Genomic DNA, 18,971 nt, shown 5'->3' on the forward strand with positions numbered 1-18,971 from the left:
TGGGGTGGATGTTAGTCTGACTCATGATTTTCAAATGCTGATGTTGGATGGACCAGATTTAATGAACCCAGTGCCAAAAGAGAAGGTGGTGGACTCTGATTTCAGTGAGGAATTGCAGCATGTCAGAAAATACTTTGGCAGCAAAAACTTTCTAAGAAATGCCTTCCTCTCTTCTATGTTGAAATTTGCACCCTTAGCAATTTTCTGTTTCTCTGACTGATTCACAGCTAGAACAGTCTCAGACATCATTTAGAGCTGTCAGGGTGGGTGGGTAGGGAAAAGGTCATCAAAAGCTTACATATAAAGTCAGTGTAATGTGGGGACCTCCCCAGCTCAATCCAGCACTCAGTGAAAGTCCTCAGGGAGCCTCCCATAGTCTTCAACAGGAACCAGCTCATCTTCCACAGAAGCAGTTAGTGTGGCACCCCTCATATGATCCTAGCAGCCCATCTTCCAAACTGAACCAGGCTGCAAATCAGATTCCTTCCCCTTTTTGTCCTCTTCACTTGTTTCTCAAAAATATTTCTGCTTTCTTCATGCCTTTATCTTCAGTCTTTCCTCTTGCCTTCCCCTTTTTCCCCATGTGGTGTTTCAATTCTGCTGCTACCCAAATGATTCCCAATGGCCATGAACTTCTGATTGTAGTATTTCTCTTGGGCATGGGCCTGTTGGAGCAGGTCCAGAGGAGGCCACGAAGATAATCAGGTGGCTGGAGCACCCCTCCTATAAAGACAGGCTCAGAGATTTGGGGTTGTTCAGCCTGGAGAAGGCGCTCAGGAGACCTTATAGTGGCCTTCCAGTACTGAAAGGGGGCCTACAAGAAAGCTGGAGAAGGACTTTTTACAAGGGCATGTAGTGATAGGACAAAGGGTAATGGCTTTGAACTGAAAGAGGATAGATTTAGGTTTGATGTAAGGAAGAAGTTCACTGTGAGTGTGGTGAGACACTGGCACAGGTTGCCCACAGAAGCTGTGGCTGCCCCCTCCCCGGAAGGGTTCAAGGCCAGGTTGGACGGAGCTTTGGGCAACCTGGGCTAGCGGAAGGTTGCCCTGCCCATGACAGGGAGGTGGGATTAGATGATTTTTAAGGTCCCTTCCAACCCAAACCATTCTATGATTCTATGACTGCTGAAAGACATGTTCATCCAAAATATTTCCAGGGCCAAACTCAGAACATTTTCTTTATGCATATGCAGGCAAAAGGCATCTGTGAGTACTCCAGGAAAAGCTGCCAGCAGTGCAATGGCTAAACATGATCTTTCCCTGTGGTTGACTGAGAAAGCAGTGCAGTGCATTATTCCTCTATCTTTCACATATTTTACTTGGCTGTTTGAATGCATCATGGTCTGATTTCCAGATCACAACTCCCAAAGCTCTCATTTTTCATGCAACTTTACACAGTGGTCAAACCAGAAAACTAGACAGCTCATGTCTGAAAAGTTCTAGAAGATGCTGATGTTTTTAGAAGCGTTGGTATGACAAACCATCTTATACTGCTGCATTTCAGCTTCTGAACCAATAGACTGGTCCATATTCCCATGATATAAGTATCAGGTAAAGGTAGCAGCATGTAATTTACGTTTAACAGATTACCTGCTGTTGGAGGAGCCTAGGACACTGGCATCTATCTGCTTCCTGCACATGGATTTTGGAACCTGATATTTGACTTGGTGTGCAACAGACCACGTTAGTTTTGATTTGTCGTGGGAGCTGGAAGGGGTGCTGTGTACTCTCTTCTGGACTAATCACTTGGGTGCTATGGTTTGCAGAGGATTAGATCCATTTCTATGCAATAGTTTCCTACTTTAAGTTCAATATTAGTTCTTGTTCTGTGTTCCTTCTGATGTGACAGGGAGAACCTCTGGCTGCTCATCAAATACACACCCATGCCACATCTACCAACCTCTCTGCTGATGGGAAAAGGGGTGTTCCACTGTGGTAGGGTGTGGGGGAGGTTGCCCATGCTGATGTTAGAGAAAGTGAGGTCAAGTAATGCACTTTCCTATACCTTCCTCCTTTTCTTCCGCTAATTTGCTAATATGTATGTGGGCATGGAGTGGCAACACCCCATGATTCACCTTCTGACCAACAGATTAGCATAGCTTTAAAAAACCACTCCCCAGAAGAACTGCCCTCTAATTCCTCCAGTGCAAAGACTGAGGGAGGGGAGGGCGAATGTGTTCTTTGCATGAATATAATACAAAATTTATCTCTAAACCAAGATACCCCAGTACAGAGCCTGGATCCCCCTGGATTGAACATAGTACAACTACAAATTAAAAGGGCTGTTCCTACTCCAAAAAGTTGTAAATCCGAATGAAAAACAAAAGGACACAAGGAAAGAAGGCAATGAGTCAGCATGATAAGCAAAGAACTCAGCCCGTTAGCCTTTACTTCAACATGTCTGTTACAAGCTTTTCCTGTTTCTCCCTTGCATCTCTGCGCCTCTTTGAAAAGTGGATTAGCTTTTGGACTTGCGATCTCAACCGTGTCCTGCATTATTTCCTCATTCTGTCATTCTCTCTCTCTCAAATGTTTTTGGTTGGCTGGTAGCCAGCAGAAGAAAAATAAAAGGTATCTCCTACATTTTACCTTCATCAGAAACTGATATCAATATTCAGCTTCTGAGGTGAGTAAGGTTTACGAAGGTTCTTTCTTCTCTGAGAAGAGCCAGAGGATGGAATGATCTTCACAACAAGCAACAGTTTCCTTATTTTAGACATGTTATGCTTGTTTTTCTTCTGTTTAGGTATTGATGACATTTTATTATTAATTGTGTTGCAGTAACACCTAGAGGTCCTTGCTGAGATCACAGCCCCTTTGCGGTAGGGTACCATACAGTAACATTCATGGAGACAAAACATCCTCCAATGGCTAGCACTCAAACTGAAAAAAAGACATAGTTCAGAAGAGATGATGTCCTTTCATTTCCACCTTGCACATGGTGGCCTCCTCAGTGGGTCTTAGAGTAATGTCTATGGAACTTTTGTATTGGAAAGAACACCGAGGTTTTTTTTAACCTATCCATATGTGACATATCCCAATGTGACAGGGAGTTCCTGTGGTATGAGATAAAGAAATATGTAAGAAAACAGAAGTTTTACTGTTTTGAAAAATTGTAATTTTGTTGTCAGAAATACGAAGACTTCAATGAAACCTAAAGACGTAGCTGATATTTCATTGGAAGAGTCTATGCATATAGGTTTAACACATAGCAAATTGCAATTTTTTTCACATGGTAGCACCTGATCTTTAAGACACCACAGTGTTTTGTGAGCCAGAAGTTGACTGATGTGAACAAAAATACTTCAACAGAGGCAAGTACTGGCATCAAGGTTTCTGCTTTTTGGTCCAGAACTTCACTCACAGCCCCCATAATCCTCCTGGTTCCTGATCCAGAGTCTGTAGAGTTCAGCAAGTTTCTCTTCATTGGTTACAGTGGGATTTGGATCAAGTTTTACAGTAAGACTGAGAAACTTAATTTCATTTTCAGGGATTACGCAATAAAACTTTAACAGGAGTCTATTTCAGCCCACCAAGTGCAAACTGCCAGAGATTGTTCCCTGGGAATTTTGCTTAGTGAACTTTTGTCTCTGAACATCAAGTGCCTTAACTGTGAGTAACCCTTGTCATGAGCTCGTTATGATAGGTTAATTGCATTGAGGGAACTCAAAAGAGGGATTGAATCGCCTGAGCGATCCAAAGGAACTCTTTCCTAACCCATCAAAAACCTTTAACGTAAGCCATTCATTTTCCTCCAGTTTATTCCTGACTATTCACTTACCGTGGATTAAAATATTCTTGAAGTTACCATGTTTTGGGATTCAGCTCACAAATAAAGTCAATTTTCTAACTGTCTCTATATGAATATGCTAGATGTTTCCTGCTCAGATTTCAGGTGGTAGTCTGCTGGGGCACAGGTCTCATATTTATCTCATATCCTGTGTGCCACCCTCAGGCACATATTAGATACCCTAGAACATCTCAAATTGCTCTGGGTATCTACATTTAGACAACCACAGTGAGATGATTGGCTTTCTCTCTAGTCAGTGAAAGAGGCAGGTATGTCCAACAGAGGAAGTATGACCTATATCAGGTGGTTTTCCTGGGGTGAAATGACCCATCCCCCAGAAATACTGATGCTCTCCACCAACGTGCAAGAAGCCTAGATTGTAAAAGATGACTTATAATCAAGTGTGATGAGTTCATGAAGAAACAGTAGGGCAGGGCATTCCCTTCTCCAACACAACCCTTTCAGGTGATCACCAGATTTTAAGTATTCACAATCAATTGCCCTTTTTTTTTTTTTTTTTAAATGACTAATTTAGACTGGGATGTAATACTGTTTTCTTCTAAGATGGTATCCTGGCATGGATACTCAAGAATCTTGCTGTTGCGGCCTGAGGGAAGTGGGGAATCTGTTTACCAGAAGGATTTCCTTACAGGCTACTGCTCGGAAGAGATAAATGGTGTCTCAGAGCAAACAAAGAAAACTTTAAAGTTGGAAAAAAATCTGTGCTGACCAATCAGTAGCCATCATTTTATTTCACTAGGGCATCTTCTGATCTCCCCCCCCACATTAAAAGAAAGCACCAAATATCTAAAGTTTTATTGCTGCTTTAAAATGAAATACATCCCACCCTAATGGTATTTATTTTTCTCCCCTGATTGTGACAGCTAAGGTGGATAAGAACATCTACCTTCTACTCTTTCAGTTTACACTACACTTTTTCTCAGGCTGATGTCTACATGAAAATAACAACCACCTCTAGATTGGAAGACACATCTGGAGATCATCTCATCCAACCCCCCTTTTCAAAGTACAGTCAACGAAAGCAGGTTATTCAGGTGTCCAGCTGAGTTTTGAATATCTCCAAGGATGGAGACTCCACAACATATCTGAGCAACCTGTTCCAGTGTTTGGCCACCCTTACAGTGAAAAAAATTGTTTTCTTAAACAGAATTTCCTGTACAAATAAATAAAAAGTTAATCCAATAGAGCAAAGGTCAGAAAACAATGATGTTTAAAGTCCTGGGTTTCATTGACTGCAAGAAATTTAAAGAATCCTTTAAAATAATTTAATATTTACTGCAGTGATAGTCTCCCTGCTTCAGGAGAGACATATAAGGTTTGTCTCAGAATTTTGTACTACTGATTTTACTTATATTGGGATTATGACACATTTGATATTATACAGCTGAAGTTAATTATGACAGTATTCCTAAAATAGCAACTAACAGCAGCAACTCAATGAAATAATATGGCCTTCAAGAAGGAGCACGGGCCTGGGACCCTGGAGACCGATACTCAATATTCAGCTCAGACAATGCTTCCTGATAATTATTGTGTGATCGTGTTGGCTGGAGTTAATTTGCTTTAGTTTAGATGTCTACATCTCTCCTAATCATTCCAAGTTGCTCTCATACCAAGGGAGAAAGAGGCACCTCCAGAGAATGAATTGGCTCACAGTAGAAGAGACATCCAATGCAGGGTACAGGAATTGCCCTTTCTATGTGAACTATACAGCCTTGGATGACTAGCTCAGTCCTACACACTTAACTTTTAAATGCCTAAAATCTAGGTATTATCTTCCTGTCCTTTGTTTTCAACATTTACAGAAGGATGCCTGTTCCTTGATTTTCACAACTTTTATCTGAGACATGATGACAATATGTTCCTGTATATAAGTTGCTTATAAAAGCATTGCTTATAAAATCCTAGGTCCCAGAACAAACCACTTTAGAGTAAGATGACTCCCAAGAGTTAGACTAGGATCATGCTTGGTGAGACACGTCAACCTTGAACAACATTCCATACGCTGGAATTCACACTGTCCTCTCTGCTAGTCCATTCCCACCTCTTACCTATCCTGAACAGCAATTCAACATCAGATTATTTTCTCATAATTTAATCAGATCTAATATTTCATCTCTTTCTTTGGGGCTCATGCTTCTGAAATATTAATAGCTACTGTGTCTGCTTTTTGCCATGGTGCTATTGACAAATCTTGCAATCTTATCTCTCAAGCCACTTCACCAATTTTCTGTTTGATGTCCCATTTCCTCCCTCACATAAAAATCAATGGCAGAAAGTGCATGGAAAATAGTTTTGCGAGTTGTAATAACTCTTTGTCTGGTGGTTGTTATGTCCGAGCAGAAGGATCACTTCTCTTGCAGGACAGCAAAGGAAAGCTCCCAGTTTTCGTGCCATAATCAGTGGGACACAGACTCCAGAAAAGGCAAGGGAAGTTCTGCCACTGGTTGAAATGGGGCCAATATTTCACTTAGCCCATTCAGGAGCAACAGTAGACACTGACATGACTGCAGGTGCAGGATCTGATCCCTTCAGATGAGAAATAATTTTTATATATTTCTTAAAAAGAAGCAAATCTGAAAAGCAATTCATGACCTCATCCTGGGACAAGCTGAGCGAGCTGCAAAGTTGCTAAACACCTGAGAGGGGACATACTCTTTAGAGATAATTTAGCACCAGTAAAAAATGCCATGTTGAATGTCCTGAAGACAGATGTCATCTGTACAGCCCAGGCAGCGATGTGCTGTTGAGAGGAACCATTTCATGCAGCAGTGTGGGAAAGCTCTGTGCTGAGCAAACTGAGATGAACTATTATCCCAGCTCCACAGCACTGTACTGCTCTGACAGAATGGATGTTGCGTTAAACCGAATCAATGCAAGAAAAATTATTTATTTAACCCTTAGGAAACATTCAGCTGCATTTATAACTACCAGAATGCTTTTAACAATGAAGCATTATGAATTGCTGATTTGCCAAACTTAGATGAATTTCTACAATTATTAATTCAAAGAGTTTAAGCTTGTAAGATAATGGGAAGAAAAGCTATGTTATAGGTATAAACACTGCTAAAAAGCTGATGATGCCAGAAATACATGATGGACTCTTGATTTTAGGTCACATAACACAAGTGTATTTCATATGAAAGGATTTGGTTTGTGCAGTATATATAAATTCAATCAGCTGTCTCAGATCCATTGATTCCTGAAGCTGTGTCATTGGCACCATCTATTTTCTCCACACACAACACGGGGGTGATGAGTGTGACTGAAGTATTTATACACAGACACAGTAACATGTGAGGAAATGTCCTGTGCAGAAAATAACTTTCACTGAAAAAAGGTCCTTTACAAATAGGAATAGATCCTAAACTTAGCAGGGGTTTAAAGACAGATTGCTTTACAATAGGGTCAGAAGAGATTTCATGTTTATTTTTCTTTCTTCTCTCCCTCTTTTTCCTTTTCTCTTTCTCCTTTTTTACCCTCACTTTTTTCCTACTTGTATGAGGACAGGGCAAAAGGAATAAAAAGAAAAAAAAAAAAGAACAGGAAAGTAAAGAAGGAAAAGAAATATACAGGTGGCAAAAACCTACTCAAAATATTTTATTTATTAAATTATAGGCTTTCTATAAACTTTTTAAGTGAGCTAGAAAGATGTTTCTTTTAGTAATGTATTGACCAGAGTGGATTTATTGACAAAAGACAAGCAGTAGACATAGATAGACTGAGATTTGTGGGTTATTTTCCGTTTCTGTTTCAGGTTTCTCATGACACAGACTCAGCAGTTTTGTTGCTTTACACACAGTGGTGCTTAATGTAAGCTTTAGAGAGCAGAGCCTCTTACTGTGGGTTTTTATAGTAACAGACTCTATGGGCCCCAGGTTGCAAGTGTTGTTAAAGTGCAAACAATAAATAAAAAATAATGGGAAGACGATGGGATTTTAGTGTCTTCCCACTAAAAAGTTGATGTCATATGCTTTACTGTAAGAAAAATCACCAGAAGTGTTTAACTGGATCTTGAGTGATTCTGTCTCTGGCTTGTTCTTTCACCCCACACACCTTCACGCTCCTCTTGTTTGCACAAGATCCATCACTATTATCTTAGTACCTCTCAAAGCTCTAGCCGTACTAACTAATCTCAGAAAACCCCAGAGGCATTTCACAAAATAAGAGCTTGGGCTCTGAAGGGGGCCTGATTCTTCATTCTTTTGCTAGAGCAGTATTCAGAGAATGAGGTCCTGTCTTCATGATCTGTTATGCCAGGCATGTGTGACAACTGCAGAACTGTCATCGCAGCTCCTCTGAGATTTGGTCTCTTCCATACTCGGTTGTGAGTTAAAGAGCTGATGATTAAGTGACACAGTGAGGTCAGGGTGCATCTTTCAGGCAAGATAGTGCTCAGCCCACCACCGGTGTTAGCTAACATCTTGGTAGCCCATTCATGGTCACTTATTATTGGTGAGTCCCCATAAACATATGTTGTCCTGATGTAGCAGGACAGGAGAAAGAAACATCCTAGCTGGATTGTGGAGACCCCTGACAGCACACAGCTGCCAGATGTTGGTCACTCTAATGCCCTCTCAGACAGAAGGAGACCCCTCTTATCCTTTTAGAAGCCAACAAGTGATTCACCTGGGAGCTTGACTTCAGTCTTACAAATAAGAGATTGCAAAAGCAAGATGGAAGAGGGATCCAGACTTTGTTGAGCCAGTGCTCATCACAAGACTGATTCTTCCTCCTTTAGATCCTAAGTAAATGTTGTATTTGTGTAAAAGTGACTTTCTTCCATGTCTAGCCCCGCTTTCTGTTACTAGCTGCAGCTGACATGAAGGACTTGGTGTATAATCCAGGCACAGGTCATGCGGTGAAGATGTGGAGGCAGTTTGTAAACCTGGGTTCTTGTGGAGGAACGGAGAGTCCTTCACAGGCTCTTCCCACACTGAGGGACAATGTTCCACATTGTCCAGCATTGAGGCAATGCTTGAGGTAGTATTTGAGAAAGTATTTGAGGTAATATTAGGGGAAGTGACAGTTTTTGTTCCTTCCTGAGCAGAGGAAGGAAGACAACTAATGGTCAATCTGGAATGTAGCATTTACCAGATAATAATTGTTGTCCCATACAGGAATGAGAAGAATTAAAGAGTATAATTCTCTGTAAGAGAAACTGAAAACCTCCAGTTCCACTCCCTTCCTTGCTATCACATTGATTATGCCTAAATCTTTCCCAAAAGATGTAAAACCTTGTAATAAATGAGATATCTTCTCCCTTAGGCAATCTCTCCCACCCCTTCCATATCTTAGGAGACCTGATTAAAACATAGCAGAGCTTTTCTTTCAATGGAAGAATACTGCAACAGAACCTACCAACAGGCTCTGGTAGACCCTGAGGTTCTCCAGAACCATGTTTGTTTTATTTCAGGGGACAACTAAATGTCAATTGATTCTGCACCTGGAAGGTAAAACCTAGTTCTGCTCTATTGGCTCATGGGGACCCACATGCTCTTCTCTTTCTAGATTGACAGCATGCAGGCTCTGCTTCATTGCCCCAACGTGCTGGTGTGTGTCGGCCGGGAGCCATTTAAACCTGTATCGATGGAGAATTTGAGGAAACATTCAGTGGAGAAGCTGCCCGACCTGGCTCCCCGTTCCAATGGCAACAATGTCAATGAAAACAATGAAAGTAAGAAAAACTCTGGGGCATATTGCACAGTCATCTCCAGGCCTGTGTCCCACAACATGGCGATTACAGGCACCTATTGTACTGCCCCAACGTGCAGATTTCATGTAGAAAATGTACTTCCCTCTCTCTGCCTCCCAGGCCTTTCCATCCTCCCCTTCTTTTTCTCTGGTTTCCTTCTAGGATTTCCTCCCTACACCCTCCAGTCTTTCTTCTACATGCTCCCCGTGTCTGGCTGACTTCCCTTCCTCTTTCATATCTCTGTGTCTCGTTTTCCTTCCAGAACTCCCTCCTTTCCTGTGTCTGCCTCCAAGACACCCCAAATCCTTGAGATTTCCCACGAATCCTCTATCCCCTTGTCTGTCTGTCATATAATGCCTGCACTTCTGTACTTGCCTGCTCCAGGACCAGAGGATGCCCTGGTTTTGTCAACAGGAGACTCAGTTTCTCAGACTCTCTTATACTTTCTTTAAATAACTTATAATTTCTCAGGGTGTGAAGGGCATTTCAAACTCTGGAGAACTAACAGCTACCCGCAGTATAGTTCTTTGGACACAAAGCATGTTTTTATGGAAAAGTTATGTTCGGGAAGGAGTATGTTATGGGTTATTCAGGATAATATTTCTTAGGCACTTCACCGTGAGTTATCTAAGGTCACAGGTAATTAAACCAGCCACCCTCAGTAGCCTATAGGGACAAATTCCCATTTCCAGAGGGCAATTCATCTCACCATGTTAGGGATTGGTTTTAGGATGAAACTAAGGGTGCTCTGGAGGTGCACCTGTTTCTCTCCATTGTCAATACTAGAATCTAGGAAAGATTCACTTGTGTGTTGACAGCTACTTGTAGAAACTTAAGGACAGAGGCATCCCACACTCACTGTTTAAAACATTAAAAACTAGAGGAAGCAGTGGGAATAAACTGAAGATTTGTCCATCAAGAGACTGAGCAAATATATCAGTTCAAATGCATAAGGATGGTTAGATAGAAGCTGTTTCATGTGTTATTGATCTTGGTTGGTGTGCTCCCTGTTCAACATTTCCTTCCTAAAATGCCCTCCACTTGGCTGCATATCCATATGCCTACAGAGGCATGTGGTTGTCTAGATATGTAAAAGTAAACTTTGAACAAACATGTATCAGAAACAAGATAGATGCATATCTTGCAAGACAGCATGATAGCAATGTTCTCTGCTTGAAATGAAGGGTCTAGGACCTCAATAAATCTATAGAGATCACTACAGTGGGCCATAGAGATGTGCTTCAGATTACAATTCTTAAAATTCCCTTTCTATCAATGATTTCCTCTATAACTACCACTATTTCTTTTTGTAGTTATCACCAGCTTACAATTTCTTTTTCATTTGTCCTTTATGTTTTAATAAGCATTATAGTTATTCATAGCAGCACATCCCCACAGGGACTGAGTGCTGCTCTGGTCTACATGGCCACACAATTCTTTCCTGGCACTTGATTGGAGAAGTGGATGATGCACAATAAATGTGTGACACTTGACCTCTAACTAAGGAAGAGGGTCACTTCTCCATGTATTTTTCCCTGACTGAATAAGAAGGATGAAAACTTGCACAGTTAAACAAAGGGGTATTTGCAATGTAATAAAAATCAGAAATTTGAGACTAAATTTCTTTTTACATATATTTATTTTCTTTCTGACATGCACATAATACAACCAAAAAAGTGTTTGTGTTTCAATTTAGATTAAAAAAATAATAAAGTTAAGGTATAGAAGATTTTAGTACAGACTGTTCATTCAAAACTTAACATTTATGGCCATGACTTAGTCAAAGCCAAATTTTCAAATTATGTAAATTGACACAGGCTTAGCTTTAATGGAATAATATCTGTACTTTGAGGCTTTAATCTATGTATTTTGTGTCATCTTTATATGAGTTAACATTTCTCTCCCTCTTTCTTTTCTTTAATTATTTCAAACTCCAGTGAACTTCGGACTGAAAGCCAAAAAGAGCGTTATCCATCCACGGTCAGCATCAAGCAATAGGTCAACGAGATTTTCTTTATCATCAGAAAAGTCATACCCTAATGGTCTTGCTACCTCACCGGATAATAGCGCACCTTTCTCAAACAGTTTCTCGCATCCAAAACCTGGGGACCTCGTCCATTCCTTCGCCAATGACGACATAGAAAAACGGGTACATGTGAACAAGGATGGTAGCCTGTCTGTTGAGATGAAAGTCCGCTTCCGCTTGTTAAATGATGAGACTTTGCAGTGGTCCACACAGATCAAAAAATCCAATCTGATGAACCAGATGCCTTGTGAAGAGTCAGGTGTAGAGGAGGACACTGGAGGAGACCCCATACAGACAATGAACCCAGAAGCCAGCTCAGAGGCAGATGAGTCATTATATGCCTGTGATATTGATTCTTACATGTCAAAACTTGAGGAATCAGAATGTGATGAGTTTCATTGTCATAGCTGTGGAAAGAAACACCAGGATTATGACATCTGGAAAAACCCCATGCACACATCCCAGAGGGAAGAGCCCAGTGTACGAAGCACCTGGCACACACGGTCATCATGTTCCAGCACATCTTCCCGGAGAAGAGTGGTCCACAAAAAAATGGCTTCTGTGGATAGCCTCCAGACCACGTCCAGTGAGGAATTCTCTGAGCACTTTGTGCAAGAGTCCTCATCCTACTCAGAGACTATAGCGAACAGAGTGGCATATAGATCCATTAAAAAGTGTATGTGTCGAAGTGATCTGTCTACAGGTCCTTCCAATGGAGAAGACCGGCAAGAATACACTCGGACAAGCACAAGCGATAGTCAGAGACCTTCATCCTTGGGTTTAATGTCGCATTCAAGCTGTGAGAACAACCTGGATACTCCAGATGCCCCTGAAGACCATGAGACCAGAAAAACTAATTCACAAAATGAAGATGAAAATTGTTTTGAAGTTTCCTCTGTGAAGTGCTTCAAGCATGATGTGGAAGAGGTTGAAAACAGCAGAGTTGGAAGTGTCATGTCAAGGTCATCTCTGCAGTCCAGACAGAGCAAGAAGAATGTATGTGAGGAAACAAGAAGCATGGGTAGGAGCATGTCCTCCTCAAGCCTTCAGAAGGCAAATCAAGAAGATATTACTAGGTGCTCCACTCCTGCCAACAGTGTGCACAGCAAGCCTAGTAACTGTACCAAGACAAGAGCAAAGAGTGAACGGGATGACCACTCTGATGACAATGCAGTGGTCTCTTCCTTCTCCAGTGAGTCCTGTCCTAAGAAGGAGATTGAAGAAGTTGAAGCAGAACAAGAAGAAAAGGAAGTCAATGAAGTCAGCTCTGTGTCAGTAAAAACAAAGCCCAGTCAATCAGTTAGAGATGAGAGTAGTGAAGGTGAAGGATGCCCCGCAGAAGAAACCACCTATTCCAGAGCTAGTGACAGGAACAGCAAGAGAAGTGACAGGGATGAGATCATTCTGTGCAATGCCTCTTGCACTTCCAGAGGATCCAAAAAGAGCAAACACAGCCATATTCATTTGGATGCACAGTCTGAAGTGTCTGTATCTTCACTTGAATCCACGCTGAATAAAAAGAATTCCCTACATACAGATGATCTGAAATCATGCAGCAGGGTATCTAATTACTCAAAAAGCTCATGTGAAATCAATAAGAAATCTATTGGATACCCCATGTCTCATAACTCAGGATCTTTTCACTCAAACATTTCATCTACTAGTGAAGCAGAGGCAATTGCAGGTTTTACTGAGGAGAAAAGCTTGAAAAGTGCTACTAGTGGCTACAGTGAATCTTCAAAAGGCTCAAAGAAGAGAAGCCATAGAGAAGAAAATAGCAAGCCATCATCCATCTGCTCAAGTGTTTCAAACCCTAATGGAAAAGCTGGAGAGGCCCATTCCAAGATTAAGTCAGAGGCCCCTTCTTCAAGACAGGGAAGTATGAGTGAGAGCATATGTTCAAAAGTTGACCACTCAGTTGAGACTGGGATTAGGAATGGAAATCCTGCAAGTGTCTCTTCAAGAGTCTCTTCAAAGTCAGAAGTTAGAGATAAATGTTTGTTGACACAGATATCCCAGGGAAGTGATGATAGGTGTTCACAATCAAACATATCTCAATCCTCAAAATCAAGGCAGATAAAAACTAGGAATCTTCATGTGAAGATTTCAAACTCCACTCAAGCATCATTGTCTGAGACTTTGTCAGTATGTAGTATGCATTGTCCCGCCCCACCAAAAGAGAAGCCAAACAGCAAAAAAATACGTTCAACCAGGTTGAAGAATTCCTCCATTAGCAGCGTAGGTACTGAGTCAGTGCTAACCACAGGAAAAGAGCAGAAAGAAATTGTAGATTCCTCCCAAGCAACTTCCTATGGGTCTAAATCAGTTGCAACCGAAATAAATGATCAGAAGAATAAAGAAATTGATGATTCTTGTAACAGAAAAGTGGAGGAAGAGTTAGAAGGCACAGACATGCAGGAGGAAGGGAGTGATTTAATGCCGTCTGTTCTACCAAATACATCTCCAGAAGAAGTTGTGCAAGAATGGCTAAGTAAAATCCCTTCAGAAGCGTTGCTTATGAAATACGAAATGGAGGATGATGCAGAAGAGGAACACATAAAGGCAACCACTGAGGTATCATACTGTGAAAATCCTGAGGAAATCTCAGAGGATGAAAAAGCTGAGAAAAAGAATGTGGAGGAGGATAAAAACAAGGCAAAGGATGAAGTAGGAAAAGAGACAGAAGAAGGTACTGCTATTAATGAAAAGGCTGAAGAATGCATGAATCAGGAACAAATCTCTGAGGCTGTGTCCGAAGCTGCCAAAGCTGACCAGGCAGAATGCAGCCAGTCAGTTACATCCAGCCAAAACAACAGAAGAGACCTGCCAACCTCTGTCCAGACTTCTGTCCAGATCATGAAGGCCTTGCTCAGTTCAAAACATGAAATAAAATTTGACCGATCAAACAGTTTGCCTGAAGTGTCCCCCACTATGGGCAGAAAAATGAGTAACTCTGCCAACATATTGATTACTTGTCTTGCCAGTCTCCAACTTGTTGATGAAGAGTCAGAAGATCCATCAGATAAATCAAAATATTTGAATAAACCAACGTATATGGAGCTGCTAAATATTTTTCAAGACCTGTGGTTTGGATGCACAGCTGAAAAATGTGATCCAAGTTCAGGTCAAGTGGCAAATGAGCAGTCAAAGACAGCCTCTGGTTTTAAACTCCCAAAATCTGTAGATTATGGCTTCACTCCCATGTCCTCTTCTGGGGTTGATGTTAGCAGTGGTTCTGGTGGCTCAGGAGAAGAAAGCACAGCTGGTGTCAGGGACTGCACTTTAATGGCACAGAAACCTGTTGAATTCAAATCAGCTGGACAAGTGGAAAATGTAATGACTGGCAGTGAATTGACTGAGACTGAGGAGCAAAGTAAAAAGGAAGAGCAGCCATTCCGACCTTCAAAGGCTTCCTCAAAATCAAAAGGTGAGAAAAAAGCACAGTCTACTAGAGAGGACTTTCTAATTCAGGAGGCAGAAGAGAATAAGGAGGCTCAGTGCAGTAACTGTGAAAATGGTCAGAAGGAAGGGAAAGCAAATGAAAATAAAGAAAACAGCAAATTACTTGAAAATGGAGAACAAGAAGCTGAAGGTGTGAATGATGAACTCCCAAAAGAAAATCTTGAAGGGGAAGATGATCAGCTAGCCACTACTAATGATACAAATGTCAGTGATACTGATTGCGGAACAGAACTGAAAGCTGATTTGGAAGAGCAGCTTGAAAAAGAGTCTCCAAATGATCCAGAGCTCAAAGTCGATACTGCCACCAGTGTGGGCACATCCCTTGCTCAGCAAAACTCAACAGATCCAGTCTGGATCCTAAGACTGCTCAAGAAAATTGAGAAGGAGTTCATGGCTCACTATGTCAGTGCCATGAATGAATTCAAGGTCAGGTGGAACCTGCAGAACAACAAGCAGACGGATGAAATGATACTGGAGCTGAAGGAGGAAGTGAGTAAAAGGATACAAAAAAGCATAGAGAAGGAGCTGAGGAAGATCAAAACCATCACAGGGAAGAAGACACCAAGACCTCCGGATGAACCACTCAGGCGTGAGTCAACACTCCAAACTGAGCAGAGGAGACGGCGATTGCAAACTATGCATAAAAAGTCACTCTTCAGTGACAATGGAACCCAGACTAGGCTAGAGGACACATTAGACTTATCATTTGATGTAGATGAAGATACAGTATTTAGTGCAGCTTTTGAGGCCAGTATTAATACACAAACAAGTGAGGAGGAATACTGTCCATGTGACTCTTGTGTGAGGAAAAAAATGGCTTCCAAGCCCACAAGAAACCCAGTAGTGGCCACCAATGCCCCAGTCATGAAAGCATTTGATTTACAGCAAATCCTGAAATTGAAGAAAAATGATGAGGAAACCTGTGTTTCAGAAGCAGCCCAGGATATCAGAACAATTCCCAGAAGTTCTGTGGAGGAAGCAGCAGAAAATGGCAATCCAAATGAGGAAAATGATGAGGGTGAACTCCAGCCAACTGAAGTGGAAGTGAAGAGCAATGAAGAAAAGGAGCCAGAATTAGATGAAGTGGGCAGCTCAACACTGAACAGAGATGGAGAAGGAACTGAAATATCAGAGAGTCAAAACTGTGAGATGGAGGACGAGGTTAAAGATGAAGAAACCAAAGAAGAAGAAAAGGAAGAAGCAGAAGTGGGGGAAGAAACAAAAGAGAAAGAAGAGGAAGCAAATGAGGAGGAGGAAGAGGAGGAAGAAATAATGAAGGCAGAAGAAGAGGAGGTAAGAGAAGAGGAGGAGGAGGGACAAACAAAAGAGAAAGAAGATGAGGACGTAAAAGCAGAAGCAGCAGAGAAAACAAAGGAGGAAGAGGAAATAAAAGAGGAGGAAGAGAAGGAAGAGGAGGAGAAGGAGGGAGAAACAAAAGAGGAAGAGGAGGAAATGAATGAGAAAGAGGAAGAAATAAAAGAGGAAGAGGAAGACATGAAGGAGAAAGAAGAAGTAAAAGAGGAGGAAGCAGAAGGGAAGGAGGAAGAGGAAGAAACAAAAGAGGAGGAGGAAGTGAATGAGGAGGAGGAAGAAATAAAAGAAGAGGAGGAAGTGAAGGAGGAGGAGGAAGAAACAAAAGAGGAGGAGGAAGTGAAGGAGGAGGAGGAAGCAATAAAAGAAGAGGAGGAAGTGAAGGAGGAGGAGGAAGAAACAAAAGAGGAGGAGGAAGTGAAGGAGGAGGAAGCAATAAAAGAAGAGGAGGAAGTGAAGGAGGAGGAGGAAGAAACAAAAGAGGAGGAGGAAGTGAAGGAGGAGGAGGAAGAAACAAAAGAGGAGGAGGAAGTGAAGGAGGAGGAGGAAGAAACAAAAGAGGAGGAGGAAGTGAAGGAGGAGGAGGAAGAAACAAAAGAGGAGGAGGAAGTGAAGGAGGAGGAAGCAATAAAAGAAGAGGAGGAAGTGAAGGAGGAGGAGGAAGAAACAAAAGAGGAGGAGGAAGTGAAGGAGGAGGAGGAAGAGGGAGCAAAAAATGAGGAGGAAGGCATGATGGAGGAGGAAGAAACAAAAGAGGAGGAGAAAGTGCAAGAAGAGGAAGAAGTAACAGGAGAGGATGAGGAAACAAAAGAAGATGAGGAAGAAAGAAAAGAAGAGGAGCAGGAAGTGGAAGAAGAAAAAGAGGAAAAAGAGGGAGCAAAAGAGGAGGAAGAAACAAAGGAAGAGGAGGAAGAAGCAAATGGGGAAGAGGAAGAACAAGAAGAAGAAACTCAAAATGCAGAGCAGGAAGTTGAAGAGAAGTCTAAAGCTGAAGATGAAGCTGACATTGAAGCTGAAGAAGCAGAGGAGCCAGAGGATGAGGACATTGAGGATAATGATAAGGAAGAGACATCCGAATGCAGAGGAGTTGCTGATGGCTCTGGAACTGACAACAATCCTGAAGGAGATGCTGCAGAAGGAAGTGAAGAAGCTGAGCAGGATGAAGCTGAGGCAGTGGAAGATGAAAATCCAGGATCAGAAGATGAGGCATGTTCAGCTGAGGAGGAAGACAACAGTGAAGGAGGTGACAAATATGATGAGAAACCTACCAGTGATGACCCTGACAGGGCACATGAAGAACATGAAGACAAAAGTAACAACAAGGTTTCTGAGAGAGTCTCAAGGGCCAAAGGCAAAAAAAACCCCAAAAGGCTAGAGGGTCCAAACAAAGATGCCACCTTTTCTTGTTATTCTTCTATAGGAAGCTTGTCACAGCAACCCCAGAAGGGGTCTGAAGATGAAGGTAAAGATGAATGCAACGATGACAATAACCCCATGAGCAACCATTCCAATGGAGGAGTTCAAAGTGATGAGAGCAGCAAACCCTCACAGATGTATCCTGACAGCGAGGAGGAAGAAGAGGATAAAGCATCTTCATGTACTGATCCCTTGGGAGATGAGGACCAGGCAGATGCTGAAGGTGCAGATCCAAAGGAGGTGGAACATACTGATGAAGTTCAGGCTTCTAAAAAGAAAGAAGACTCTAATGAGATTGACCAGGAGGACCTGGACTTTTAGAACTGCTTATCCAAGAACTGCTTTTTTCTTTCTTCCTTTCTTTCTTTTTTAAAAGTATATTTTCATTACATATTACAGTATCTCCAGTGAGTTGAGCCATCATAACTGGCTTTTCTTCTGAGTTAAATGTGGTAAACTTGATCTTGAATCCTGTGAGTAACATTGCAATTACCTGCCCTCATTTCTAGAGGGCTAGTAAACTCACCAAGAGTTAGTGATTTCAATAGAAAAGTGGTCTGGCGAAAGGCAAGGCTGTTTTGTTTGTGATACCTTCTTGTTCCCACGCTTTAAGCCATGCTGTTTGCTGCTTGAGTGATCTGTGGCTCTGCTGGGCATCATCTCTGAGTGACTACAGGATGCCTTTCATCTGTTGCATGCCATTTTCCTGGAAAGACTGCCAATCCACAGAAAGATGACAAAATCTGGAATCATTGCCAAAGTCTGGTCAGAGCCCACAGAGATGTACATTCATTTCCCCCGTCCCTACCCTACCTTACATTCTCTGTACCCAGAAAAGTAAAAGTCTTTCCCCACTTCCCCTGTTTTTCTTTAGTAGAGGTTGAGATCATTCCTCACTTCATCAGAAATCCTCAGCACCAAGAAAGGTCATTCCAGTAGATCTCTCCTCTTCCAGACCACCCACCTGTTTGTACTGTGCTCATCACTGTAGTATGTAAACATGTAGCAGTAGATGAGTTAATTCACCTGTCAGGTATCTGAGAAGTGGTTGAATGTAATATCGACCAAATTAGAAATGAGTAAAGTTCAATTCCTTGTGCTAGCCTTTACGATGCCAATGATGGTATCTAAGCACTTTACAATCATCTGGGATTCCTCAGACAATTTTGTACGAGGCCCTGTTCTGAAGCTAACAGCATTTGCAATTGCTCAGTGCCTCACCCTTGCAGGCAACCAGTAAAATTTAAA

General features: G+C 41.8%; 1 protein-coding gene across 1 annotated transcript in view; it reads left to right on the top strand.

Annotated features, from left to right (window-relative positions):
* Positions 1-18,044, top strand: part of RP1L1 (RP1 like 1) — a 44,964-nt gene extending 26,920 nt beyond the window's left edge. The window contains exons 3-5 of the mRNA XM_074820564.1: positions 9,325-9,490; positions 11,446-16,664; positions 17,274-18,044. Of these exons, the coding sequence (XP_074676665.1) occupies positions 9,325-9,490; positions 11,446-16,664; positions 17,274-18,044 (6,156 nt within the window). The remainder of the gene's footprint in view (positions 1-9,324; positions 9,491-11,445; positions 16,665-17,273) is intronic.
* Positions 18,045-18,971: the final 927 nt, after the last annotated feature.

The sequence above is a fragment of the Strix aluco genome, chromosome 3, assembly GCF_031877795.1.
Source record: "Strix aluco isolate bStrAlu1 chromosome 3, bStrAlu1.hap1, whole genome shotgun sequence".
Classification (NCBI taxonomy): Eukaryota; Metazoa; Chordata; class Aves; order Strigiformes; family Strigidae; genus Strix; species Strix aluco.